This window comes from Drosophila miranda, chromosome 2 (assembly GCF_003369915.1).
Source record: "Drosophila miranda strain MSH22 chromosome 2, D.miranda_PacBio2.1, whole genome shotgun sequence".
Taxonomy (NCBI): Eukaryota; Metazoa; Arthropoda; class Insecta; order Diptera; family Drosophilidae; genus Drosophila; species Drosophila miranda.
In genome coordinates this window covers 13,071,334-13,098,050 of record NC_046675.1, presented here as the reverse complement: position 1 = coordinate 13,098,050, position 26,717 = coordinate 13,071,334, and the positions used below count along the sequence as shown (strand labels likewise).

Here is a 26,717-nt window from a genome sequence, read left to right as displayed (position 1 = left end):
CCAACTCTCCAGAGGGACGCGAGACAAAGAAACGCACCACTTTGGCCCGACTGTTGAAAGGCTTGAAAACTGTCAATCGACGGGATCGCAACAATCAACAAAATGGCGCCCAGGCCAGGGTAAGTACAAAACATACATTCCCCCCTTGCCCTTCAACCCTACTGGTGGGGGGGGGGAAACTCATTTTCGCGCTTCGTTTTATGACCGCAAGCAAATTGTTTGTCCTCTACCCAGATCCCTTGCCCCTGCCCCAGCCCCAGCCTTTCATTTGAATCAACTGCTGCGGTAATTCTTTCAATTTATTTGCTCGCATTTCGCATTGGGTTTTCCCCAGCATTTTCCTTTCCGGCATTGCTAGGCAGCCATTTTATGACTTTCTGCGTCTTGACTTTGACTTGGGCTTGTCCCCCGTCCCTGTGCCTGGGACCCCGCACCGTGGCCATACTTAATCTTGGCCCTGGGGACATGTAAATTTTTATGTGCGCTGCTTCTTCTTTGCTGCCGTTGCTGCCGCTGCTTTCCACTGAAAAGGTTAAAAATGTTTTGCCAGCGGCCATGTCTACATTGCCACTTCTCATTCTTGGCCGTCGCCGTCGTCGCCGCTGCAACATCCTCCCTAATGTTGTACTCGCTTTATCTGCGCCGCTCACAAAGGATTCATTCAGCGCCTTTGATTAGAGCTCCTCGGCTGCTGCTTTGGGGAGCAGAAGTGGCAGAAGGACGGTCTATTCTTGGGGGCATGGCAGTGAAACTGTGGCCAAAGATAACGCGGCCAGGACGACGACGACGACGACGACGACGCTGCTCATAAATAAGCAAGGACATGCATAAATTTTTCACAAGCAGCAACGGAGCACCGGGCGAAAGAAAAGAATAAATAAAAGAAGAGCACAGCAACACGAAGCCAAAGAGAAAGAGGGGGAACAAAAAAAATATAAATAATAAACTGCGGGGGAGAAGCAGCAGATGGAGTCGAGTGGGGGGGGGAGTAGCCTGCCACGGCTAGGACCTTCTGCAGATAAGCGCAGGAAATGACTAAGGATATGTGCCTAAGTAGCAGCATCCTCTAGCCCAGATCCAGGGCCCTTTCAAAATATAATTAAACAGGCACTCACCTGGTCCTGGCCTGGGCCTGGGCCTGGTCCATGTGTTCCGACCGCCCGCCCGCCCCCACCTGATTTGCTATTCATGATAAGAAAACAAACGCATTAAACACAGAGGGCAAGAGAGGGGCTGCTGAGGGTCCGAAGGCCGGCACGACCCTAACCTGACCCTTGACTCGTTATTAATTAAAAATTAAAACCCCGCCGAAAGGTGTTAAATAGAAAATGGCGTCCCTAATGGCGATAAAGCACGACGCAATGCCCGCTGCCCCATCAAGTAGTCGAGTCCTTGATTTATGAGCAGACCAGAAAGTTCTCGGCCAAAAGCCAAGAAGGTTAATAAGCCACAACCGAACCAGCAATAGAGAACCCTTAACAGAAATTGCATTTAAAAAGTTTCTCTCTTTCCTTTAAATTTAAATTGATTTTTTCTGGTTCTCTTTTCAGGCCGCCAACGATCGTCTGCGGCACTTTCAAATGATAAACGGCGGTGCGGGCGGACAGCAGCACAGTTTCGAGGAGACAATCCATAGGGTAAGCCATTACACAACGGTAACTTAAGAGCCACAAGCTACAGCAGAGGTGGGAATATTAGGGGTGCTCCGACGTACAGGAGAGATGATAGGGTGAGAGATTAAGAGGGGATGGCGAATACTCAATAGTTTAGGGGATAGAGAGTAGAACTGTGGTAGGAGAACACCTATCCGCCAACACGACATCCCTGGTGTACATTAATAATCCATAAATGTACGGCCACACTGCAAAAATACCGAATATATGGACACGGAGATCAACGCTCGATCATTGGAAATGGATCATTCCATCAAAGAAAGGAATTCGTGTTCGGAGAAACAACAATATAAAAGTACATCCAAGTAATTTAGTAATGAAATAGTAATAATCAATAATAGTGGTCGTTGGTATCTACCACACCATCAATACACTCTGTGGGAGATACCAATGGTATATATCGCATAAAAACATCGATAAGGTTGCAGAGAGAGGGCCGATCGGTTCCTATTCACTTTTAGAATCGTTGTGAGGGAAAGAAGTTTGAGTCAAAGAAGAAATAATAAAGATATACCTAAAACTATCGGCATCGGTCTCATCGCACCCCAAAGCCAGGACCTGCCTAACGGGATGATCTAAGAGGACCTTTACCCTAGAAACCTGAACAGATAATTGAACCAAATAATATCCCCCGAAAAATTCTTTAACCTTGATGAAACGAATTTTTTGTATTTAATTTTTTGAAATCATCGTAATTTTTTCTATGACTGTTGTAAATGTTGCTTTAACAGTAACAGCCAACAACCTAAATACAAATTACATAATAAATTAAGAATAAAAAAACCTAAATACGATCATTCATTCGATTTAGCCAAAAATAAATTTCAAATTTAAGAATTGTTTCAACAAAAGGCCTTTGTAGCACAGTGCTCTGCAGTTACTCGAGCTATCACGGCACTCCCGCCTCTAGATTGTCAAACCCCTACCAGGAGGAGGAGGAATCAATCCCCCCCCTCCCCGGTAACCTTCAACAAAAGTATTTTTATTGAAGCCTAGACACTCAACCCTACTTTGTTGACCGCAAGTGTATGTAATTTTGTATATTTTATGCATATACCTATATACCTATGTCTATAGCAGTGGGTGGAATGCTTATTGGCTTGGTTAAATGTTGGCATAGTCGCATAAATATTTATGCAGCAAATTTAACAAGCTGCTGTTGCCACTGCCACTGCCACTGCTGTTGCAACAACTGCGACAGCCAACAAATTTTACCTCAACAGAGAAAAATTTGCACAAACAACAAGAAGAAAGTTTCACCCCAATCAACCCCCCAACCCCTACCCCCAAACGAACAGCAGCCCCCTCTGTGACTGCATTTGCAATGCAATTTCAACACGAAAGCTGCGGCTGTTGCTTTTGAGCACGTTTACCTGTAATGGCATGCCACCAGCAGCAACAGCAACAGCAGAGGAAGCGTGTAGATGCATGCAACATTTAAAAGTTCATTGCCGTCAACATTCATTATTAATGACAGCGCGCACGGCGCCCAACTAAAAACAAGCAGCAGAATGCAATCAGCGGCGACAACAACACAAAACAGACAGCGACACCTGCAGCAGCAGCAGCAGCAGCAGAAAACATTTGGAAAATGCATAATGCAAAAGCCGCCATGCCCACCCTCTAAGACCCACCCAGGACACGCCTAAAAGCAAACTCCAACAGTTTTCGTCCTGTCAACGTCTGTTGCTGCTGCTGTTGCCAAGGCCTGGGTCTGGGCCAACAAAATTAGTTCCACTGCCATTCATAAATAAACAAAATCACTCAGCAATAACTACGACTACAAATTATTTCAATTTCAGTTGAAAGTCCAGGAGGCCATGCGGAAAAAGGAAAAATTTCAACGGGAGCACGAGGAGGTAAGCAAAACACACATCTTTGAACACATCCTTGAGTATCCTTTAAGGCAAAGATTCGGATAAATGCGAATGGCAAACATTTGCCAATTGCTGCGAATAAATCAAGCGTGTATTTGGTTTGGGCACTTTTCGCAAATTAAATAAACATAAACCTTGGGCGGCAAGCATGGGAGGCGGCATATGCCACATGCCACATGCCACACTATTAATTTCACAGTTTCAGAGGCTGTATTTTCATGAATAAAATACCCAGCACCAAACGGAAATCGAGGCCGAATGCAGAAAGCCTTTCTTCACGGGGCTACAGTGCGGTTCGATAGTGTAGTGTCAGCCGGCAGCCAGGGAAAAAGGTTGTCATTATTTTTGCAACGAGATCTCGCGAGAAGGGAAATATTTGATTTAAAATATATTTCATATAATATATTTGAATTAAATATATTTTATGGTTAAATTAAATATAGTTCACATTTCAAATAAATATTTAGATGAAATATTTTTCGCATTTAGATGAAAAATATTTAATATTTAAATTAAGTAAAAAATTAAATTTTTCATATTTAAATTAAATATATTTCTTTTTTAAATTGAATATATTTTAATTAAATATATTTCATATTTCAATCAAATATATAGTATTTATTTAAATTAAACATATTTCATATTAAACTGAATATTTCGTAATTAAATGAAAAATATTTAATATATAAATTAACTAAAAATTAAATATGTTTCATTAAATTAAATATATTTCATTTTTAAGTTGAATAGATTTTAATCAAATATATTTCATATTTCAATCAAATATATTTTTGAGTTACATTAAATATTTTTTATATACTTAAATTACACATATATTATTTATTTCAATTGAGTAAATTTCAAATTTAACAAAAATATATTTCACATTTAAATTATATTTATTCCATAAATGTATAAATTAAATTAAATAAATTTCTCAATTAAATTAGTTGTATTTATTTATCTATTTAATTAACAATTATCTGCTAATTATCTGGTACTTAATTACAAAAGCAGGAATATTTAATTAAATATATTTTATACTTAAATTAAATATATTTCATTTTTAAATTAACTATATTTCTTAATAAAAAAAAATATATTTAAAATTTAAAAAAAAATATATATATCTCACATTTAAATTAAAGATAAATATTTTATATTTTAAATTCCTACAAATAAGTTTTTATATTTATTTTAAGGCGTTTTTTATATTTATCAAAATTATTTTCAAGAATATTTAAATGTAAATAAAATTATTTCTATTTATTTAAAATATTTAATTATAATATGGCTCTGTTTATTTGTACCATGCCATTTTTCCTTCAGTGTATGTACCATAATCAGTGGCAAATAAATATAATTTTCTGTAGTTATTGCAGCTCAACTTTTTCAGCTGTGAAACTCCACTTAAAAATGGTTTTATAGTTGCGAAACTCACTGTTACTTCTTCTTATGCTTGAGGACATGCAATATAAATGCTACAACTCTTACATGCACAAGCCAATTAAAAAAGCTATTAAAAATATTTGATATAAAAACAGCAATTATTTCAGGGCATAAAAGCCCGAGTCCGTGTTCGAGTCCGAGTCCGTATCCGAGTCCAGCCCCAAGTCCAAGCCCAAAGACAAGCTTCTCCTCCCGAAAAACATGCAAAACAGACACGGACCAAATGTTAAGCACACAGATACATCACACACACACAGGCAGAGAGAAACAACAACAAAAACAATGAAGTGCAACGTGCCAGATGATAAACTTTTGTCTGTCATATAGTACCCAAAAAAAGGCAGAAAGAATTACTTGCCACACTATCGGACAAGAAAGTGCATGATAAAGGGATAGAGAGAGTGTATCTATGTGTTTGCACAGCTCCAACTGTGTGTGCGTGTGTGTGTGTGTGTGAAGTGTGAATGAAAGACCAGCTTATTTATTTATATGCCAAGAGAATTAAAAACGAACCAGAACGTAAGACTCAACAGGAAAACTCCTTGTCTTGTCTATGACTGCTGTCCTCTCCTGTTGATTGCCTGATTCAACGGGCATTACTGGGGATTCCCTGGCTGACTACGACTTCCATTCCATACCTGATTGATTGTATAAGCCGTGAGGGGGCTTTAAGAATGTCCAGGCCGAGATTCTTTGCTGGTTCACAATCGATTTAGGAAATCATTTCTATGCTAGTCTCCTGTCTGCCCAATCAACTGTGGGGTCTCTGGGCCCAGTTAATTATGGCAGTTATCAGCTTTCAATGATAGATACAGATACAGATACATGGACAAAAAAAGATGGCAGGGACACACAGACAGAAATTGGGTTGCTGTTTGCTCAGAGAAAATGTGTCCAGGCCTAAGCAAGGGCAATAATTTTTGTGCATAAATGAAAAGCACACAACAGGAGGAGGAGGAGGAGGAGGAGCAGGAGGAGCACCAGGAGCACCAGGACGAGGCTGTGGGGGGAATTGTTGTTAGTGCTGCTGCTTAACTTGGCCAAACAACATTCTGTTTGTCTAATTGTAATTGCTGTTTTTGTAGTAGTCTTCACAAGGCTTGGGGGATTGGACCCATCTCCTTCCCCTCATCCACCTCCTGCCCTGCCCCAGAAGCTGGTAAAAGCCATGCACATGAAATATTTATGACAAGAGTAGAGCAAAAGTACGCAGGATGGGGATCTCTGGGATGTAGGATAAATGTTTGGCCTGGCCAAACTACTATTTCTTTCGGTGGGGTTCCAGAGGGTGGGGGGGGGTTTGCATTGGCCCAGGCAATTAAGCAGAGCAATGTGATTACAATTGTAAGACAGGTTTCGGTGTCTTGGCCACGTAAATTTCAATTTGGTAACTGGCGCAGCACATGTGTGTGTGTGTGGGGGGGCACCCCAAGTAAAATGCCATTTGAATGCATTTTTAATGGGCCAAGTGGCAGGGGGCGGGGGGGTTGCTGGCCAAAAAAGCTTTTAGCTAATTTTTCAGCGCGAGAGAGCGAGCTCGCTTTAGTGTTGCTTTTACTACTACTTAAAGTTCTTTTTTTGTACTATTTTTAGTAGTATTTTTTGTATTTTTTTTACATTTTTTGTAAGTTTTTATTGTATTTTTTTTGTGCCTTTTTTGTAGTTTTTTTTCTATTTTTTTGTAGTTTTTTCGTACTATTTTCTGTACGTTTTGCTGTCCCTCTTTCGTACTTTTTTCCCTCCTTTTTTGGTACTTTTTCTATTGCCATTTCTGTTTGCGGCCCTGGCATGCTTTCTGCTCTCCGCCCAGCATTTTCCATATACATATTACCAAGTACTATGCGCTTTTAGAATTAGTATTCCGAGCACACGGAACGGAGAAAATAAAGAAAAAGTCACATTCAAGTAGTTTTCCGCTGGAAGGAAAATTGTATCACTTTTCAAATGGAATTTTTGTAATTTTAACGCCTTTGCTGCTGCCTGGGCTCTAGAGCTAATAAGATGGGGGGGTTTCCCCTTTGTTGTCATCGCCTTCAAAAAGTTGACAGCATTCCGTACGGCAGTCACGTCTGGGGCCCGGCACTAGACAAAGTGCTGCCCGAAATATCTACACAAAAAATACTTTAATATTCGCCTTCATCGAATCAGCCCCCCAAAACCCCCAAAAAAAACTAATGCAACTTTGTTTTGGTCTTTTGCAGATACTGCGTGACATACGTCAGGGTCTGTTGCAAATGAGTCGCGGCGAGGGACGCATGGGTAAGTCCCCCCCCACCCCACAGACTGGTGGGTGTGAAGAGGGGGGAGACCTTTTAAAGAGCAGCTGCTGGCCGCCGAAAGTATGCAGTGGGGGAATTTTACACTTGAAATGCTTTTGCTTTTGCTGCAGTCGCCTGTCGTCTGTCGTCTGGCGAGCGTCACATGCATAAGCGAGCATAAAATCTTATGTCCGTTTCCGGACCTGCATCCGACCATAAGCCGAGCCACGACCAGGCCCAAAGCTGCAGCAACTTCTGGGGCGCCTCGCATGTGGCAAATGGCATTTCAAGTTTTGTGTGCAACCTTCCGTATAATAATATTGTGTTGCCATCCTCTCTCTCTCTCTCTGCACATTTTTCGGGGCGCTTCAAAAACTTTTTAAAGTTCTCCCTTCTGCCCCCCCTCCGTCCTCTGTCTGTGGACTCCACATAATCCCGAAACTTGCTATCCCGTTGCAGACGACACCTATATGTACGACGAGGCCCTCAGAACTGGGGCAGGCGTGGCCATGGGCATGGGCATTGGTGGCGGCGCCCATTATGCGGTGAGTGCGCTGCACCATCAAGGTCATTGGTACGACGAGCCGCCCTACGAAAGCGATCCCGATGACTTTCTGATGGCCGGCCTCAACTGCGGACCAGCGGCCACCATTCAGGTGAGTCAGGGTCCGCCCCCAACATCATTAACCCCCGAAGCAGCCTTAGAGTCAAGGCCCTGGCAATACCCGGATGTTTTCTACAGGTTCCTCGATGGTTTTTGAGGACAGTTCCAGCCTTCTAGACAGTGGAATCTACCCTCTACTTAGGGCATACGAAGGGGCAACATTGTCGCAGTTGCAATCACATTTTGGATTTATATTCCCTGCCGCCTTCTGTGTCTCTCTCTCTCTCTCTCTGTCTGTGCCGTTAATCCTGCTTACTTGGTGGCTCCCTTTTCCAATACCAATCCCGAACCCATACCCAATCCCAATTCCAGCTTTGATTTCTCTACGGAATTTGCCAGCCACAAAAGTTGCAAGGGAGTTTTCCCGTTCAGCTTTTCCTCTCTCTCTCTCTCTCTCTCTCTCTCTTTTATTTGCTTTATTAAATTATACGCTGAATATATTTTTGTGCTGGCGCATTGATTTCTACCAACTTCGATTTGTATGTCCTTTGGCATTGCTACACCGCCCCCACCCCCCCCTACTGGCACTCCTTTTGCTGAGTGCCACTGCCACTGCCAGTGCGACTCGAACTCACTTTATTTTTATTGACAGTCAAAAAGTGCATAATTCTTGTTGACTTGCTCGACTTTGACTCTCCTTTCAGCCAGATTGTGTATTGTGTGTGCCCTGGCTCTCTCTCTCTCTCTCTCTGGCGTCTTGAGACTTTTCCTTTTTGCATAATTTTCCTTTGGTTTGTTTTCCTTTTTTTTCCGTTTTCTTCTTCTTCTTCTGTGAGTTGCGCTTTTGTGGTAACGCATTAGGCAAGTTATCGGCATTTGGGCTTCTTTCTGGTTGGTTTGCGAATTTGTTTTCTTAGTCAATTGAAATCACTCAACGGAATCGGAATCGGAATCGAAGACGGAGAAGGAGTCCCAGCGGAGACGATGTTTCCCTTTGATGTGGCAAAAGAAAATTTGTTTAAAATTGAAATGAAACTTTTGCGCCGGCCAGGCCAAAAAAAAAAAAAAGGTTAAGCGCGCATTGGAGACGATACAAGGGGTATCTAGGGGGTGGTGGAGGGGGGAATTGTATTGTTTGGTTCGGCCTTTGATCAGGCCAGTGCCCCTTCTAAGCCTCGCCCCAAAACACGTTTCTCTCTAAGCCAGATTCCATTCGAAAAAACTTCTCCAAATTAATGAGAAAAAACGACAAAACTTTGCAATTTACGTTTCCAAAAATTGAAAATTCCAAGCTTAAACCACTGCAGCAGCGGCAAAAGTGTGGCATGCCCCACCACCCGCAACGGTGGTGTCGCTGTCCCATCATAAACTTTTATAACTTTGTTAATTTTTCATAATTTTGTTGCTCCACAGCGGCCAACAAATTCCACTTGAATGCTAATCCCCATGTCTGACTCTCCCTCTTTCCTTCTCTTTTTGTTGCAGGGTGGCCGTGTACGCTTCTCGAACAACCGCGAGAGCACGGGCGTAATTTCATTAAGATCCGCCGGAGATATTTCACTACCGCAACGAGGGCCGCCGCGTCGAGGTCTTATCGTGCCCCAACAGCCGCCAAATCCACCGACAATAATACCCTTAACGCATGCCAGGTGAGTGGCCCCCCCCCCTCTATACAGGGGCGGTGGGCGGTGGTCTGTATTGTTGATTGCCATTATTATTTGCAGTTGAGTTTATGGCCGAAGGGCCGACAGTAAAGGTGGCGCATTAATAAATAAAATGAAACCAGAGTCGATGGAGGGGGGGACAGGGCAGGGATTGATTGTGATGGAGGGGTATGGGGGGCATGGGGGCATGGACAGTTATGATATGACCCCTTTTTGGGTTGGACTTGAAAGGGGCAAAGGGACAGGACTGGGCAGCAGCCATCGAATGATCATTGAACCATAAAACTGTGCCACAAAATGCCTGCTCAGTCGGCCATGCAAAAGGCCAAACATTTTTGGACCAGTAAACAGCTTGCCCAAAGCCCTCAAAGGTGGCCAAAAGAAAGCAAAGCAATCAAACCGGCTCAATAGCAAAAGGTGCGCCAAAGGATTGACCCAACAGACAGCAAAAAGGGTAGAGTAGTCTTCACTTCATTAGTGCGGTTATCAATGCTCTGCAGCCACATGAATGAATCAGCCAAACGAATGGATGAATGGAGGAATGAATGAATGAATGAATGGGGGAATGAATGTGGGAATTAGTGACTGAGTGACGGAGTGAGTGACGGAGTGGCAGACCAATGTATTGGAGCGAAAGTCATCAATTTCATATTGTTACGCATGCCACAATAATGGGGCATGGGCCAAGGGCCAAGAGCCAAGGGCAGGTGGCAGGCAGTCAAAACCAATAAGAAGACGAAACGAAGACGGAAAGTCAGTGGCTGTGGCAGTGGCAGTGGCAGAGACAGCACGACACTTGAATGAAATGGCATTATTGCTACTTCAACGCCAATCCACCAGATGGAGCTCTCCTCTCAATCAACCGGGAGGCAGCCGGGCTGGCCCCCCAGTGAAGCGTTTTCCACACGTACGCATACAAAAGGACTTGCTGAAATAACGTATACGCCCTGTGCGCCTCTGGGGCGAAAAACGGACGAAAAGGAAGGTGGAAAACAAACAGCAAAAGCAAAGCAAAGGAACAACAACAAAAAATAGCCAGGAAAACGATATCAAGTATTTATTTATATGACCTTTGTTTGCCTCACGACCTCTGGCCTCGGCCTCAGCCTCTGGCCGGCTGTAGACCTTCGCCCACAATTATTGTTTGCCATCAAAATGTTTGCCCAATACGATTTTAAAGTTTATTTCCAGGACTTAGGACTCAGGTAGCTTTTAGATAGCTTTTTATGTGGGGGAATCACACTTACAGATTTATTTGGAAAGAAATTCGCAATAAAAATTGATTTCTTTGTGCTTTTCAGGTCCCACGATCGTGAGAGCGGCGACTATGCGGGTTCCATTTCAGATCTACAAAGCGTTACCTCCAGGCTCAGTGCCGTATCGGTAAGTGCGGGTGGGAGTCCTTTTTTTCCATGGGGCACGGGCTCATTTAAGTTGCAGGCTCCATTCCACCCGTCGAACTGCATCTGCAACTGCGTCTAAATTGATTAAGTGCTCTTTGTGACAAACAAACTTCGCATTTGGCCAAATGTCGTCTCGTCTCGTCTCGTCTGGCCGAAATGCACGTCGAGGGCGCATAAAAACTTGAAAAGCTTTTTAGCCAAGTTTCTCGATGTCCTCCCGGTCCTGCCACTTAAGCCGGCTAAACGTTGCCGGAATACCAACAAAGTTGAGCATAGAGCAGGAGTGGAGCCTGCAGCCTGGACATCAGCATTTCATTTGCAAAGTTGACTCGCCTTAACTTGGCTAATACGGCAACGCACTCAACCTCTTTTTTGCGTCTTTTCTCTCCCCGACAGATTGGCACCAACAATTGCACGGCCCGATACCGGACGCTGAGCGGCGGCATCGGGGAGTCGCCGTCGCTGTCGCCCAGCCCCTCGTCGGACTACGAGGACATTGGGGCCACACGGATGCACGGCCTGGCCCCCAGTCTGCTGGCCGCCAAGGCCAAAAAGAATGGCCTGCCGCACGGCAAGGCGAACACCATTTGCCAGAAGGCCACAGTGCATCATGTAAGTTAATTAATCGCTATCAAAAAAACAGAGAGAGGGAGGTGTGTAGCGAATGTTGACACATTCTGTGGCCTGCAAAATGTAATTAGCCTGGTCATTGGCTGGATTTGCATATGCAATCGGCGGGGGGCACTACTCTGCTCTGCTCGTAGGCCCCTCATAATGATGTTGGCCTAAACTCTTTGGCTTAGAAAGCGAGACACGGCCCAGCAACAGCAACATGCACTCTAAATGCAAATGCCAGTTTAATGAGTTTTTCAGCCCATCCTCGGAGTGAAAGCGAAAGTTCATTTCGGAGAAACTTTAAATGTTTTTGAGCCCAAAAAAAAAAAATATATATATATAAGCAAAGGCAGACCCTTCTGTGAGATGAGCAGCAGATCCTTTAATCGCTCTGGCATGTCATTAGCCTACGGTGGTCAAGAGGTCAATTGTGAGAGCCACAGCCATAGGCAAAGCCACAGCCAAAGCGGAAGCCAAGCCAGACATCGCTCCTCCTCTCTCTGTGTGTATTGGAATGTTCGTTTTAAACTTTTTAATGATTTAACTAACAAAACTTTCCCTCCGTTTTTGTTCTTTCTCCGTTCTCCACACTCCACCCTTCAACATGGAATTTATTGCACAACGATGACGACTTTCACTTGGGGGATCTGGGATTCGGTTTCGACAGTCGAGCGAGATGCGTAGCTCGCCAAAGGAAATTGGCACTTTTAATGAGAATGGAAGGAACTTTGTTGCCACAAAGGATACGTCGAGGGATTTCAGCAACTCCCAAGACAATACCGACCGTGGCAGCATGAGCGATCAGGCGTTTGCCTGTTCGGCCAGCTCCGTTGAAAGTTTGCCCAGTGCTTCCGGTTCGAGTAAGTATACAACAAATTGCACTAGTCTATCTATGTATCTATGTATCTGTTTGGGCATCTCCCTCTTGCAATTTGGGAGTTTTTCAGGGTTTGATTTTGTCTGTTCCGCCTCTGCCTGGGCTGTCTGTGTGCGGGGGAGTGTGGATGGCAGATGGTGTGGATGTTGCATAGAAAAATTCCCAGACTGCCTGGCTTGCATATTGGTCTATTAACAGTTGTAGTTCTTGTTGCGGTTTTTGCCGCTGCTGTTGCTGCACGAAAATTTTGCCAAAACTTAATGAATTTTTAATGCAGTTGCTGGTTGGCGCGATGTCTGGGGCGTGGTTAAATGAAGGGCAACCGCTTCCCTTTTTTAATGAACAAAACTTTGCGCCCAAAAAATAAACGCCAGCCACAACACCCCCCAAAAAAGGCAGAGCCGCAAGAGGGTGGGGGGGGGGCTTGGGGGCACTTTGAAAAGTGCAAGGAAAAATACCAGGACACACAAAGCAAGGATTAGCCCAAAAGCTTTGGCCAGCCAAAACCAAACAGCAAGAAAAGGCACAAAAAAAAAAATAATGGAAAACTTCAAGTGCATATTTGAATATTTTTGGGAGTCCCGGGACCCTGCCTAGGTCTTTGTCTTTGCCTCAGTGTGTGTGTGTGTGTGTGTGGGAAAATATTTGAAAAGTTTTTAATTAACCAAACGATTCGTGTGTGTGTGTGTGTGTGAGGGCATGTTTGTCCAGGGAAAAATTCCTTGAGGTCCTCTGCTGCCGGCGGCTAATTGGCTGTGGGCCCATTAATTGGAAATTTTCCCCAGACAAACTTTGATCCAACGGGGCCTAGAATAATAGTAAATATTTATCAAACTCCTAAATCCTTTCGCTGCAGGCACACAGGCTCTGGTGCGTCCCGGCAGTCCGCACAGCTCCATATCGGCCGAGGATCGCACCTCGATGGCGGTCCACAGCAGCAGCAGCAGCAGCATCTGCAAGGCCAAGGCCCTGGTGGACAGTCTGCCCAATCCCTACGACAAGGAGGCACTCAAATTTAAGGTAAATCTAAATAGAAGACCCCCCCTCCCCCCTCTGATGTCTGATGTTTGATTTCTGGTTTGCCTGCAGAAGGGAGAGCTCATCGATGTCCTGTCGATGAACGCCTCGGGCATCTGGAAGGGTCGCTGCCACGGCCGGGTGGGACACTTCAAATTCATCAACGTGGAAGTGCTGCCCGAGCAGCGTCTGAAGAATTCGAGCAGCAAGACCCTGGCCCCCGGCTCCCGGCTGGGCGGCGGCAACAACGGCAGTGGCGGCAACAGCAGCGCGAACGGCAGCAACAACGGAGGCGGCGGCGGACCCAGCTCGGTGGAGGATCTGCTGGTGCGCATCGGCCTCAAGGAGTACACGTCCGTGTTCGTGCTCAACGGGTAAGTGGTGTAGATGAAACAAATTAACCAACCTTTATTGTGTTGGATTGTTTCACCTATCGTTCCATTTGCAGGTACGAGGATCTCGAGCTCTTCAAGGAGCTGGAACCAGCCGATCTCGACTATCTGGGCATACTCAATCAGGAGCATCGGGCCAAGCTGCTGACGGCTGTGCAGCTGCTGCATGACATTGAATGTAAGTGCCCCACCCCACCCCAGCCCCACTCCCACTGTAATCCATTTGTAGACCTTCTTTTGGGGAATTCCCATCTAACCCACACTCTCACAACACACTCACACACACATGCTACAACTACAGCTACAAATTTCACCCGTACAGGCTCCGACGTGGACATAGCCGGCTCCAGCTCGGAGAACGATGAGGCCCGCCTGAACAACATCAACAAGAAGCACGGGGCCTCGCCCTTCGGCCGGCGACACTTTCCGCGGGACTCGGGCTGCTACGAGGGCTCTCCGCTGCCCAGCTCCCAGACACCGACGCAGACGGTCAACTCGACGGACGAGTCGAACAGCCTGGACGACGTGGTGACCAAGTGCTCCAGCGAGATCATGAAGCGCGTGGAGAGTGCGCGAAGGTGCAAGGACAATCCGTTCAAGGCGACGCTGCCGGGCGGCCGGGTGGGCAAGAAGTCATTTCTCGGCGGCGGCGGACTTATGGCTGACGATACGCTCACACGTGGCGGACTCAGTGAGAAGTCGAGCGACTCGGGCGTCAGCAGCAGTTCGCTATCGTCGGGTCCGCTGAAGAGCAGCACTTAACATTTGCCCACGATCCTGGCCCACGAGCTGCTGCTGGGCGTGGGCGCTGGCATGGGCCTGGGCCTGGGCCACGGTCACGGCCTGAGCGTGGGCGCCACATCGCCCACCACCTCGGTGGCCTCGGCGAGCCTCATTGGGGCCCATTGCAGTGCCGTGGGCAGCGGGGCGATGGCCGCCGCTCCGCTGGGCAACATTTGCAACACTCTGCCGCATGCCCCCTCCAGCAATGTGCCCCTCAACCGGAACCTCGTGATGCTGCGCAACCATCTGCGCAAGAACACGAGCGGCAGCAGCAACAGCGGCGGCGGCGGCGGCAGTGGCGGCGTCCAGCAGCTGCTGCAGGATCAGGACGACAAGGATCAATAACCCATTTACTACATCAAATTCTTAGTCTAGGTCTTAGTCTTGGATTAACTGTAAACTGTATTTGAGTTAAGTGTATTTCAATTGCTGTGATTCGATAGTGAAAACAAAAGGCCAACACGCGTCTTTCAGTTCAAATGTATAGTGTATAGAGAGAGATAGACAGACAGGAGTAGCAGGAGCAGAGGCAGAGGCAGAACAGGTGATGAGGCAGAGTGTAGCAGGCTTTGGCCTCAGTCAGAGTTAGTCAGTCAGTCAATCCTTCCTCCGATAATGTTGGCATTTACACAAATATATAACACACACACTTATACTTATACCTACACTAACACTTAAGTAAGAAAGAAGGAAAGAGATATTCTATATATACTTGGTAAAGTACTGAACATGTTTTGACTATTTTTAGTTGGCTCTTTCACAGCAGGCTTCGTATCGGTATGTGTATGAGACTTGTGTCCTTCCAACCCGTTTGCTTTCCTGTTCAATTGCTTTGCATAGGCATATGTATAATTCTCAACGTGATATTGTGAAACGTCCAATTTGAATTGCATTTTACACACACACACACACACACTGAAAGACTAACAAGAACAGACCACACACGCAGACAACCCCCGAGTTGAATGATTCCTATTTTAAAGCACTCTCTTGGAGGTGTGCAAGCAATAGACCAATTCAATTTTAATAAACCAACGACGAACCACAAACGAAATATTTATAGACAAACACACACACAACAAAACACCAAACTGCCATTCGATACTAATTTTAATTGTTTTATACTCGTATAAGTAACAAATAATGTAAAGGAAATGGAAATGCTAAATGAATATATCGGGAGACCATGAGAATCCGTCAGAAACTTGTAAAAAAATAAAAATTGCCAAAAAAAAAAAACAAAATTTAAAGGAGAAATGTAATGTACGCTAAGCAATATTTTCAAATCGTAGCGAATCGTGTGCGGATCGTTTGTACATATAGCCCGGGGGGCGGGGATAGGGAGGTACGATCCAGGTTATGCCATTTATGGAAAAATATCAAAATGTAACCAATAAGAGCGATTTAGCGATAATCAAAAGCAGACAATGAAATTAGTCAGGCAGCGCAAATGTTTTTAATCAGTTTCCATGAATTAGTTAAATAAATGAACGACGAACGGCACAACAACTACGAATAAAACCCATTAAATATACTTACACCCACAACATGAATAAACTGATTCGAATACATATTGAAGCATAGCATAGCATAGCCTAGCATAGAGCATATAAAATATATGGCAATTATTGTAAATGAATGGTGACGGACGGGGAGAATGCTTTGACTTTTACTCGAAACATAATTAAACCTGAACATAAGATAGTATCGATAATCGTATGGATAATTCATCTACTCTAAAACTAAATCTAAATCTATCCAAATAAATTAAATCAAATTTAAACCACAAACAAAACGCACGTGTTACAGCCAGATAAAGATAAAGATACAGATACAGCTACAAATTAAGATAGAAAGTTCGAGGCAGAGCTGCAGGGGGCAATAGAGAGAGTAAAGAATACTGGATTATAGGCATTTTTAAATTTAACTATCCAAATAACGTTTAAGTGTTTCAACTGTAAATTGTATCAAAGTTAAATTAAAAAACAGATTATTTATATATTAGAGAGAACCCAAGAAACCAAGAAACAACCACACGGCAAGTGCTAGCATCTTCTAATTATCACTGTAAAATGATGTAATTTAAAGAAAGAATATATAAGCAATATTAAAGTTTAACCTTAAAAAGAGCAACAAAATTGATTTTTAAGTCAGCCCACACACACACACACATACACACCATTACACACCGACAGCCACAAAACAAAAAGCCAGTAAAATTCCATTAGTACACAGTAAAAAGTGAGCGCAAACTAAATTACGAGTCACGAGTAAATTTTAGAAGAAATTTTCAAACAAAACTAAAAACCCAAAACGAATTCGAAAACAAAAAAGATACAAAGAAAATGGCAAGCGATGATTCGTGTTTACGAATAAATCAAAGTTAAATTCTTTCAATAAAAGTGAACATATCTAAAAAGTAAAACATCAACAAAAGACTTTCATCTCGGGCTTGGTTCAATCAAAATTGTGATGCACACTTTTGGGCTCTCCGGCTGGGCCAGCCACGTGTGGAGATCTTTGCCTCCAATGATCAAGCCCATCATTAACATCTATTGGCTTTCATTGGCATTGGCCGTGCGCCCATCCCCCATCTGGTCCCCCATTTGATCGGACAAAAGAGACCGCCTAAATGGCTTTCGACGACGCTCAAGGAGAGCAATTGGGCGCAGGGCAGAGCCCCTAACCCTCCAAATGAGCCGATGATTGCTGCAAATGTCAAAGAATTTCTGTATAGACCAGGAACACTCGGCACGCTCAGATGGGCACGACGGGGTCGGTGTCGGTGTCGGTGACGGTGCCGCTGACAGTCAATAGATTAGCGACAGCGCCTCCGTAATCTGCGCTGATTAAATCTGAGATCTACTTCTTATCCCAGATCTATACTGCATGGGGATGATGATGTTTATTCATAGAGGGACAGTCGGACAGTCGCTCAGTGCCTTGGGGGGCTTACGTTTTACAGCGTCTAGTAAGTAGTCGTGTCTCGCGGCTCGGATTCCAGTATCAGCACGGGCGGGATCTAAATTTGCGCTTAAGTGCTTTAGTAAATTGTTAAATTGCTTTGTCTTTCGTTCGGCTGGTATATGAAAATATGAAAATTGATATTATTGCATTTGCACATACCCAGCTAAGTAGACTTTATCTCATTCGCTGCTACAGTTTCTCAGTTCTCATTTCTCAACATCTCAACATCTCAGCTCAGTTTCAGTCACAGTCGATGCGCGTCCGCGTTCCCAGTCACAGTCGTCAGGCAGCAGCATCTCCGAAGATAAAGAACAAAAACAAAGTTAAATCATATCTATAATCTAATAAGTAAATACAAACATACAGATGCTCGTAAAGTGTTTGAGTGTGCCTCGAAAAACGCTCAAACTCAAAGTGCAAGTGCAGCGGAAGTGGTCGGAATCGTGGGCCTGGATTGGTCTCCTGGTGGGACGGGTCATGCCCTGCCCGCTGATCCGCTATAATTCAACTGGTTCTAATCGAGCTTAAGCTCGTTTGTCTAGTTTCCCGAAATGTGTCTTTATCTCCGACATCCGTATCTGCGAGTACCTTATCTTTTTTGAGGCATAGGAGCGCCGAGCTCTGTCTCTGCTTCTGTCTGACAGCCCCCAATAAAGTTCAAGATGCATGTGCAATCGCAATTAAAGATCTGCTTGTGTATGGGAAATGTAAACATTTTAACGATTAAGTGTTATATAATGCCCTGTGATTCTTGTCCATCAGGCCAATCCATCAAATACTTCCACCCATTTGCCGTTCCATTGCCCGACACCCGCCGACTGATTAGCATGTTGACCCATAATGCTCTTATCTGCACATTTCGTGATAACACTTGCCGTGGCAGCCGAAAATAGTGGTAGCCATAACCTGCTCAATTCTGGCTTATATAAAAGTAGGCTCATAAATTTTGTCAGGTGCAGTGCCGTCGCGCCATCATCACGGCTCTGTGTGGAGCGTGGGACCTCTCGTAATTGTTAGACGTTTACCAGTATAATCGTGTAAATTAAAAAGACAATCTCTGTTATCAGCTATTCAGTTTATAATGCCGTATACCCGTATGCTCCATCTTGGCCTGATAAGTGGCCACGGACCCGACCAGCCGTTCAAAGCAACACCGTCGGGTGTTGTTAACAGTTGATGAGCTCTCGTGCCAGGCCTAAAAAATTGCACCATTCCGAGGCGGGATGTGAACAGTGCCCCCGAACCGTTAAAAACCATTTACATTTTCAAATTTCCCTCAGATTGGGATGAAGTTATAGGAGTGCAACGTGCATCCTGCAACGCCTTCAAAGCACAAATTGTTAAACCAAATGCAGGACAAATTCAAAAGTGCCAAATAAACTAAAAGTTACTCAGAAGTTTATCAAAATTCTTGCCGTTGGCCAAGTAAAACAAAACAATCTTCTGTGCCGGCCATAAGGTAAGTTTCTAGGTTTAAGATTAAACATTTTTGGAATGCGATTGATATTTAAAGCGTTTATCAGATAAGTCCCGTAAGGTGTTGAGTAGTTTTAGGTGTTTGTGCACTGGATCCATTTGCTTTAATCAATTAACGTACGAGATATCTGGGCACTAGATATTCATTCTCTCTTTCAAAGGTTTGATAAATATTTCATCATCAAATGGTTGAAAGTTTTATTGATGGCAAACAAATTCGTCAGTTTTAAACAAACAAACTCGGGTCGTTATTCCGTTTCAATATCAAAAATTATGACAAGCAATTGTACGAGTGATTGTAGACATAGCTTAAAGATTTTTACAACTGCTCCGGCGCCAAAAATGTTCATAAGAGTTCCGTACGAATTGGCGAGAAAGCACTGCTTCTCGTTTAGTGCGAAGTTCTTAAGCTGCGATGCCATAAAGATTACTCTCGTTATCAGGGCCCTATAACCGACTGAGTGCTATCCACGGTGCCAGAGCAGAAGCAGCGGCCACTCCAACAACAGTGCAAAATGAATGAGAAACTGGAGAAGGCGAACAGCCGGAAGGCCTCCCGCGTCTCCCACATGGACATCGATGAGTCGGAGCTGAACGATCCCTTCCAGGCGCTCATGGAGAAGGCCGGCAACCATGGCCGCTACCAGACCCTCTACAACTTTCTGTTCGTCGGCGGCCTGGCCTTCAGCGGTGCCATGATCTACATGAACATCATTCTGGCCCTCAACATACCCGATCACTGGTGCACCGTCCACGGGCGGGAAAACACAAACTTCACGCTGGAGCAATGGCGCGACATAACGCTGCCCAAGTAAGTGCGGAAAGGTCCTATCCCATCCTTGTGCCCCTGTACGATACCTTCTGTTCGATTAGACAGGCGGACAACCGTGGCAGGGAAACATTCAGCAATTGTAAGATGTTCCAAATGAACTTCACCGAGATCCAGGACTGGTCCACCTGGAACACGAGCCTGCGAACCAATCAAACACAAGGTGCGTAAGAGCTTCTGTTTTGCGGAGAGGAGGGTGTTCCAGCTTACACTCTATCTTCGGAGGCATTAGAAACGGCTTAGATGTTGACAAAGAGGCGAGGATTACAGCTCAATTCAATCCGAGCTGCGAAAACTTGCATTACTTCGATTCAGCGTTTTTCCCTAAGAAAGTGTACGCTGGAATACGAGCAGAACTTTGGCCAGATTAGTGGTGAAATTACTTGGCATTTCGTTGCTCTGTTCTCCCTGCTGTCTTATAAATTTTTGCAACTTTGCACTCGAATGCATTTTACGACCGTTTCCATTACCATTTCCATTCCCATTCCCGTTTGCCATTTTGCCATTTTGCCATTTTGCCATTTGCCATGCCCATTGCGCAGCTTGCCAGAACGGCTGGAGCTATGACAAGACCTGGTACGAGAGCACGATTCCCACGGACCACAATTGGGTGTGTGCCAAGGATTTGTTCGTGACAAATGTGTTCGTTGTGGGTCGTGTGACGGAGGTGGCTGGCTCATTTATATTGGGACAAATGGGAGACTCGTAAGTACAGGAGCAACTACGAAACTTCTCCACTCCACGAAAACTAAGTTATGAGAAGGCAAGTAATTGAATTTCTCCAATGTCTGTGTCCCGTGCCGTGTCCAGCTATGGTCGCAGGTTGGTCTACTACATTAGCGTTGTGTTCTGCTCCCTGGGACGCATCGGGTCCATCATGTGCACCAGCTCGTATACGTGGTTCCTCATCATGTCCGGCATCGTGGGCCTCACCGTCAACAGTCTCTTCCAGTCTCCCCAAATCATTGGCATGGAAATCTCACGGGAGTAAGTTTGACAGTTGAACAAAGTTTCTCTTTCGCTCCCCTGGCTGGCTGGCTGAACTAACTAACTTTTTGTCTATACCGACCCCGCTCCACTCGACTCCAGGGAGGATCGCAGTCGCATTGCCTTCTTCCAGAGCTGCGGCTGGTCCATTGGCACCACGCTCATGCCGCTGCTTTATTGGTGGCTGGGGCACTGGGACTCCTTTATGTGGCTCACATCGTTGCCCACGGCGTCGGTTTTAATTTTCTCCAAGTAAGTCAGACAAAAGCATTCCCATTCCCATCTGTTAGCCGACCAATCCACAATCCCCAATCCTCAATCCCCAATCCCCAATTGAATCATCATCAATTCTTTGGCCGTAGATACGTCATCGAATCGCCGCGCTGGTTGATTAGCAAACGGCGCTTCCGCGACGCCATTGTGCAGCTGAGGAAGATAGCCAAAATTAATGGCCGCCATTTCGATATGACCGAGAAAGAGCTGGCGGAAATCTACAGCCAGGACAAGCAGGATGTAACCTACGGCATTGCCTCGCTCTTCGCCGGCTGGCGCCTGGCCCGCAACACCACAATCATGGGCTTTAGCTGGTGAGCTGGTAACACGCATTCAGAGTCGGACGAGGACGAGGACAAGGACCCGCCTTGCCATCCCGACCCCGTCCGACGAAAAGCAATTTGCATGTCTAACTGCTGACCACTCTCTGGCTCTCTGGCTGTTTGGCTTTCAGGTGCGTGGTGGCCGTCTCCTATTTCACGCTGGTCCTCTTCAGCTCCCGCATGGCCGGCAATCCCTTTTTGAACTTTTTGTATCAGAGCATTGTCGAAATTCCCGCCTACATTGTGGGTCGTTATCTGGGTGAGTGTGTAGCCAGCCAAGACCTGACGCTGACGCTGATTGAGAAACGGGGCAATGGCCGTCCCATCATCTCGCTCTCTTTGTTATCCACTGTACGGTGCCTTTTGCCATCACAGGTGATACGTATGGACGACGCTTCACCAACTCGGTGTCCTTTCTCGTCTCGTTCGTCACCTGCGTGCCCATCATTGTGTATGCGACGGACGAGCGGTACGAGTACTTGATGATCTACCTGGCGACGTTCGTCAAGTTCCTGAACGCGCTCACCTTCTTCACCGTCAACCTGCAGTGCCTGGAGATCTATCCCACGTGCATGCGGCAGACGGGAGTGGCGCTGGGCACCATCCTGGCCAATGCCATCGGTGTGCTGGCCCCCTATCTGGTCTATCTGGGCACCACGGTGAACATCCGTGCGCCCTACTACATTCTGGGCACCCTCTTCCTGCTGGGTGGGATTGGAGCCCTGTTCCTGCCCGAGACGCTGCACAAGAAGCTGCCAGACACCATGGAGGAGGCTGGAAACTTTGGCAGGCACGATGTAAGCAATCAGAGTCTCCTTTTCATAATTACTTCCTTCGATACCTTGAGTCGGAGACGGAGTTCGTTCACCTCTCACCAGATACGTACAGTCCCAAAAGGCTCTTTTTCCATCTGGATTCCCGTGGCTCATCTAATTTATAATCTAAATTATGCAAAGCAGCCGTAGCCTAATTTCATTTTTCACAAATTTAATTTACAGAAATTCTTCAGTCTGCCGAAGCCGCCGCTGGCGCCAGAGCCCAACCAGTCGCTGTCCGCCCATCCGGAGCTAACCAAGCTCACCCAGACTCAGGAGGTTTCGCCTTGAAGGCAGACACTGACAGGGCCACGAATCGATTCCCGTCACCGTCACCGTTACTGATACTTTTACTGTTACCAATCTCTCGTTCACGTTGTTCCCTTTGTGATGTTACATTAAGTATGGCCCAAAGTATTGCGAATAAAGTATTGTTATGTAGGCAGCCCAGCCGTAATAAGACCCACATAAATCACAAATCACCCACCACATACACCGACCGAGGGGCGGCAAGTGAGAGGTAGCCCAAAGAAATCTCTGCAATGAGTTTATCAGCGCATCTGTCAGAAATTTACAAATTACCTGACGCGCCCTTGGCAGCCATTTCCAGGGCTGTGCGAGAAGAGAGAAGCTAATGCTGTGGCTAATTTAATAAATGACGCGCCACCAGCCAGCAACCACCAGCCACCATCCAATGCGGCAACGCACACACACGGCGTATACGTAATGCGTGGCAGGCGCCTGATTTATGCAAGTTATGTATCAATTTTTATCACCAGTTGCAAGAATTGAGCCAAGTTCTGTCTCTGCCTGGGAGTAGGAGTTGGCAAAGTGTTAAACTGTAAGCGAGAACTAAGACCAAGCCAACGACAGACAACAGCAACAAGAATTACAATACATATTAGAAATTCAAAGGAATGCAGAGTCGAAGTTGTGTATACACTCATCGAAAGAGTGAAAGGAAAGAATCGGTCTTTATTGAGTACTTCTTCATACATTTTAAACTTCTCCGAATGCCAACTTTCTTTTCCGAAAGCTCCACTTTGCTGGTGTGGCCCGCCCTTACCCTATCCCAAGGAACCAACTTCTGGCTGCAAAAACTTCTACATACACAGTACTAGATGCCACGGCATGAGGAAAGTAACAGGACGTGCAACTTTTGTGCGCAAAGGTGTTTCGTTTTTCAAGTTATTTATTATGATTTATTTGCCAATGTGGCGCGCTGATGTGGCAGCCCCGTCTTCCGTCTTCCGTCTCCCGGCTGGCTCTGGTTCGGGTTCTGAGACGGAACCCCATCTCTGGCCAGGCTGCAGCAGCGATAAGTAAATTGTTTATCCTACTTGTGAGTTATGTGTCCAGGCCAGACCCAGGCCAGGCCAAGTCCGGAGCAGCCATTCAGTTTGATGATCGTGTTGATGTTGGTCCTGGCTTGGGGCTGGTGCTGGAGCCCTGAAGATGGAGCGGAGCTGTAATGGCCAAGGCAGCTAACATTGTTATGCTTTCATAAACAGCTGAGCGCAATTTTCTGATAAGCCAAGTCCCCCTCTCCCTGTAGGTGTGTGTGTGTGGGCGAGGCGAGTGTTGGTGGCTATTTGTTTCAATTTATCATAAAAGGCAGCCAAGGCACCGGAAGTCAGCCAAGCTGCAGTTGAATGAACGATGAACGACGAAGAGGGACCTGAACAGAGTTTGACTATTACTGCGACTACGACTACGAGGAGGCGGCTTCAGGCGGCTTAACCTTAAGATGTAGCCCGGTCCAAGTCCTTGGCAGCTGGCATTAGCAGGGATTCCTGGCGGGCGAGCTCTTTAAGGACCACTCCACGGCATAAATGTGGCTCACAATTATCATTGTCGCCTTCGGGGAAGGCAAATGTCCTTCACCAAAACTTTCATCCCCCCCCTCCCCTCCTACGGCAGTAATGAAAACAAATTTCTGGCCATTTGCAGCAAGAGGGACAATTATAGGGGACAAACATGGGGGGGTGGAGGGAAGGAAGTGCAATGAAAAGTAAATCTGAGTTGCATTCCTCCGAAGGGACTCGACTGGCTTTACTTGCACATTTTCCTTTTGGGGTTTGGGGTTTTTTTTTCATATTTCACGCAATCGAGAATGAACGAAACTATTTGCAATATTTCAAGCAGCTGCATCAGGCTGCCACATGAACGGAATCCAGACATGAAAAATGCAATACTTGCGGGAGTGAGGTGCGGAGGAGCCGAAGTGCGGCAAGTAGCGGGTGCCACAACAGTGATTGCGCTTTATTTGTGATAATAAAACACACCATCGCGCCCAGACGACGACGACTACTGGATGCTTGCAAGAATGTGGCAAGGCGGTGTGGTAGCAAGGCAGAGGCAGAGGCAGGGGTGGCAAAGCCAAATCGAACCGCGAAATTGCAACAAACTGCGCGTGCACTGGCGGGCTGGTGGGCTGGTGGGTTGGAGGTTGCAGAGAGACAGAGCAGAAGTCAGGACCTCGTGGCAGGGTAAGAATATTTAAGCTGCAACAACGTTGCAGCAAATATTAAAGGAAAACACAACGGGCCGGGCTGTGCCGTTCGGTCTGGGGCGGAGGGGGTGCCAAAGGATTTACTGCATATTTCATGTTCACAACGAACCAATTTTACGCTCTTCAAATCCTATTAGTCAATGGCCCTGTGGGGATGCAACGGCAACGCCATCAGGAGCACCACCAGCCACTGCCTCTATCAAGGCAGCTGTTCGCCAGCAAAGGGTTGAGATTCGGGCACTGCCATAGTGCGGGGTGGGTAAGGGTGCTGCTGCTGCTGCTGCTGGTGCTGGGTGATTGGTGATGCCTCAGCTCAGATACTGCGATTTACTTGTACACCCATGTACCCCTACCCCCAAAATATATCTCTATGTATATCTCTATGTGTGTGGGCACACACATATACACTCACATATAAGTAAGACTCTCTGGGCAACTTCCCGGAGCCGAGTACGAGTCGGTTCAGGTCAGCTTAGTGTGTCTGGCATTTCCGCACGATTATGCATGTGAGTGGCGGTGTTGGTTCCCCCTGGCCCTCTGCCTCTGCCTCTGCTGCTGGTAGCGGGTTGCGGGTGGGGATAAGCCCAGTGGACAGCCCGAAAAGCCCGACTGGAAACGGTCCTCATCAATCTAGCTGCTTGGAGAGCATGAATTATGAAAAACGTGCAAAATGCAAACGGAAATTAAAATTTATCAAAAAAAAAAACCGAGAAAGGAAAGGGAAGGGAAGACAAGAAATGAACCCCTCGAAACCACACACACACACACACACACACACACACACACATGTAGGAAAGGATTAAGGGGTAGAGAAGTTTACAGTCCGTTAGACAAATACGGATGCGGGTACGGGTGTGGGTGTGGGTGTGGGTGTGGGTGGGGGTTCGGGATGGGGCCTCATCAAATCAAAGAAAACAAAAGCTGAAGCTGAAACAGAAGCTGAATCTAAGGCTGCGGAAAGTCCCCAAAACAACCACTGGACCAAAAAAATATGAAACCATAAGAGAGCAGGGGGTTGGGTATATGTAAGGGAAAATTAAACATATTATCCCTGTCCCGCTCTATCGTACTGGGGTTCCAAGCACCCCCCCTGCCTCCTCCTCGGGCAGCTGGCAATTTTGACAGGACGTCTCCTGCACAGCTGTTGGAAAACAAACCTCAACTTTGGTCGCATACAAATTTTTGTCAGGGTCCTGCCGGCGTGTCCTTTATTAATTTAACAGGCTCTACGGCTGTGTGCAGCGACTTTGACTACAACTTGAACTACAAGGGAGGAGGCGGGGGGAGCGAGGCACTGGCGGGGCAGCAACGGAATTCAACAAGCCATAAAACATATGAGCCAGCCGAGTCGCATGCATTTTTCATGAGCCGTTGGCTTTTGTGCCCATCACAATCGTCACAGACCAGACCAGGCCCGAAAAGTCCCACTACCAGTGGCAGTCCCAGTCGCATCCCCCTCCTCCCTCTTCATTGCGATGCCAACAATCATCATCAGCACTCATCCAGGTCCGCTCCAGAGCTGGAGTCAGCTGGAGGACTTCTGCTCCAGCTCCTGCTGCTGCTCCTGTTCCCACTCCAGCTGCTGCGAGTGCCGCTGCACGATGCCGATGCTCTTGGCTACACTTGAACTTACAATGACACGTTCGAAGTTCGAACTGTGAGAGCAGGGGGGGGCATGCGGCAGTGTGGCACAGAGGAGACCTGCATATTTGTTTGGGAATATTCGAGTAGGAGCCCGGCACTGCATTTCTTTCTGCCCCGCACTCTCCACACAAATTGCTTTCATTTGTTTTAATGGGATACGGCAGGAGTCTACTTCGACCCTTCCTTCTCTAGCCTCGATTTGGGCCGAGTGTGGATTTGCATGAGTACGAGTATATTTTAATAGAAACCAAATAATTGGTAAGTTGATCGACCTGCAAA

At 46.0% G+C, this 26,717-nt stretch overlaps 3 protein-coding genes across 8 annotated transcripts in view; all 3 read left to right on the top strand.

The window, feature by feature from the left end:
• LOC108154760 (sterile alpha motif domain-containing protein 5-like) overlaps positions 1 to 14,689 on the top strand; it is a 171,446-nt gene extending 156,757 nt beyond the window's left edge. For 2 of the 6 annotated variants that reach the window (XM_017285135.2, XM_017285137.2), the window contains 13 exons: positions 13 to 119; positions 1,551 to 1,637; positions 3,476 to 3,532; positions 7,201 to 7,258; positions 7,717 to 7,913; positions 9,347 to 9,510; positions 10,827 to 10,908; positions 11,325 to 11,540; positions 12,211 to 12,403; positions 13,277 to 13,440; positions 13,510 to 13,811; positions 13,886 to 14,007; positions 14,152 to 14,689. In XM_017285135.2, coding sequence (XP_017140624.1) covers positions 13 to 119; positions 1,551 to 1,637; positions 3,476 to 3,532; positions 7,201 to 7,258; positions 7,717 to 7,913; positions 9,347 to 9,510; positions 10,827 to 10,908; positions 11,325 to 11,540; positions 12,211 to 12,403; positions 13,277 to 13,440; positions 13,510 to 13,811; positions 13,886 to 14,007; positions 14,152 to 14,591 — 2,189 coding nt within the window. In that variant the 3' untranslated portion in view covers positions 14,592 to 14,689. Of the gene's footprint in view, positions 1 to 12; positions 120 to 1,550; positions 1,638 to 3,475; positions 3,533 to 3,697; positions 3,940 to 7,200; positions 7,259 to 7,716; positions 7,914 to 9,346; positions 9,511 to 10,826; positions 10,909 to 11,324; positions 11,541 to 12,210; positions 12,404 to 13,276; positions 13,441 to 13,509; positions 13,812 to 13,885; positions 14,008 to 14,151 lie in introns of those variants that run through there. The other 4 variants (XM_017285136.2, XM_033389167.1, XM_017285138.2 and 1 more) reach the window with 4 other exon arrangements.
• Positions 14,622 to 17,037, top strand: LOC108154762. Its single transcript, XM_017285144.2, has one exon. It carries the CDS (start codon positions 14,643 to 14,645, stop codon positions 14,955 to 14,957), a length of 315 nt encoding a protein of 104 aa, XP_017140633.1. The 5' UTR covers positions 14,622 to 14,642; the 3' UTR covers positions 14,958 to 17,037.
• Positions 17,038 to 18,722: 1,685 nt separating this feature from the next.
• LOC108154761 (carcinine transporter) lies at positions 18,723 to 22,742 on the top strand. The gene is made up of 10 exons (XM_017285142.2): positions 18,723 to 19,038; positions 19,499 to 19,866; positions 19,929 to 20,047; positions 20,427 to 20,589; positions 20,695 to 20,871; positions 20,974 to 21,123; positions 21,234 to 21,458; positions 21,599 to 21,726; positions 21,843 to 22,264; positions 22,466 to 22,742. Exons 2-10 carry the CDS (start codon positions 19,571 to 19,573, stop codon positions 22,571 to 22,573), a joined length of 1,788 nt encoding a protein of 595 aa, XP_017140631.1. The 5' UTR covers positions 18,723 to 19,038; positions 19,499 to 19,570; the 3' UTR covers positions 22,574 to 22,742.
• The last annotated feature ends 3,975 nt before the right edge of the window (positions 22,743 to 26,717 follow it).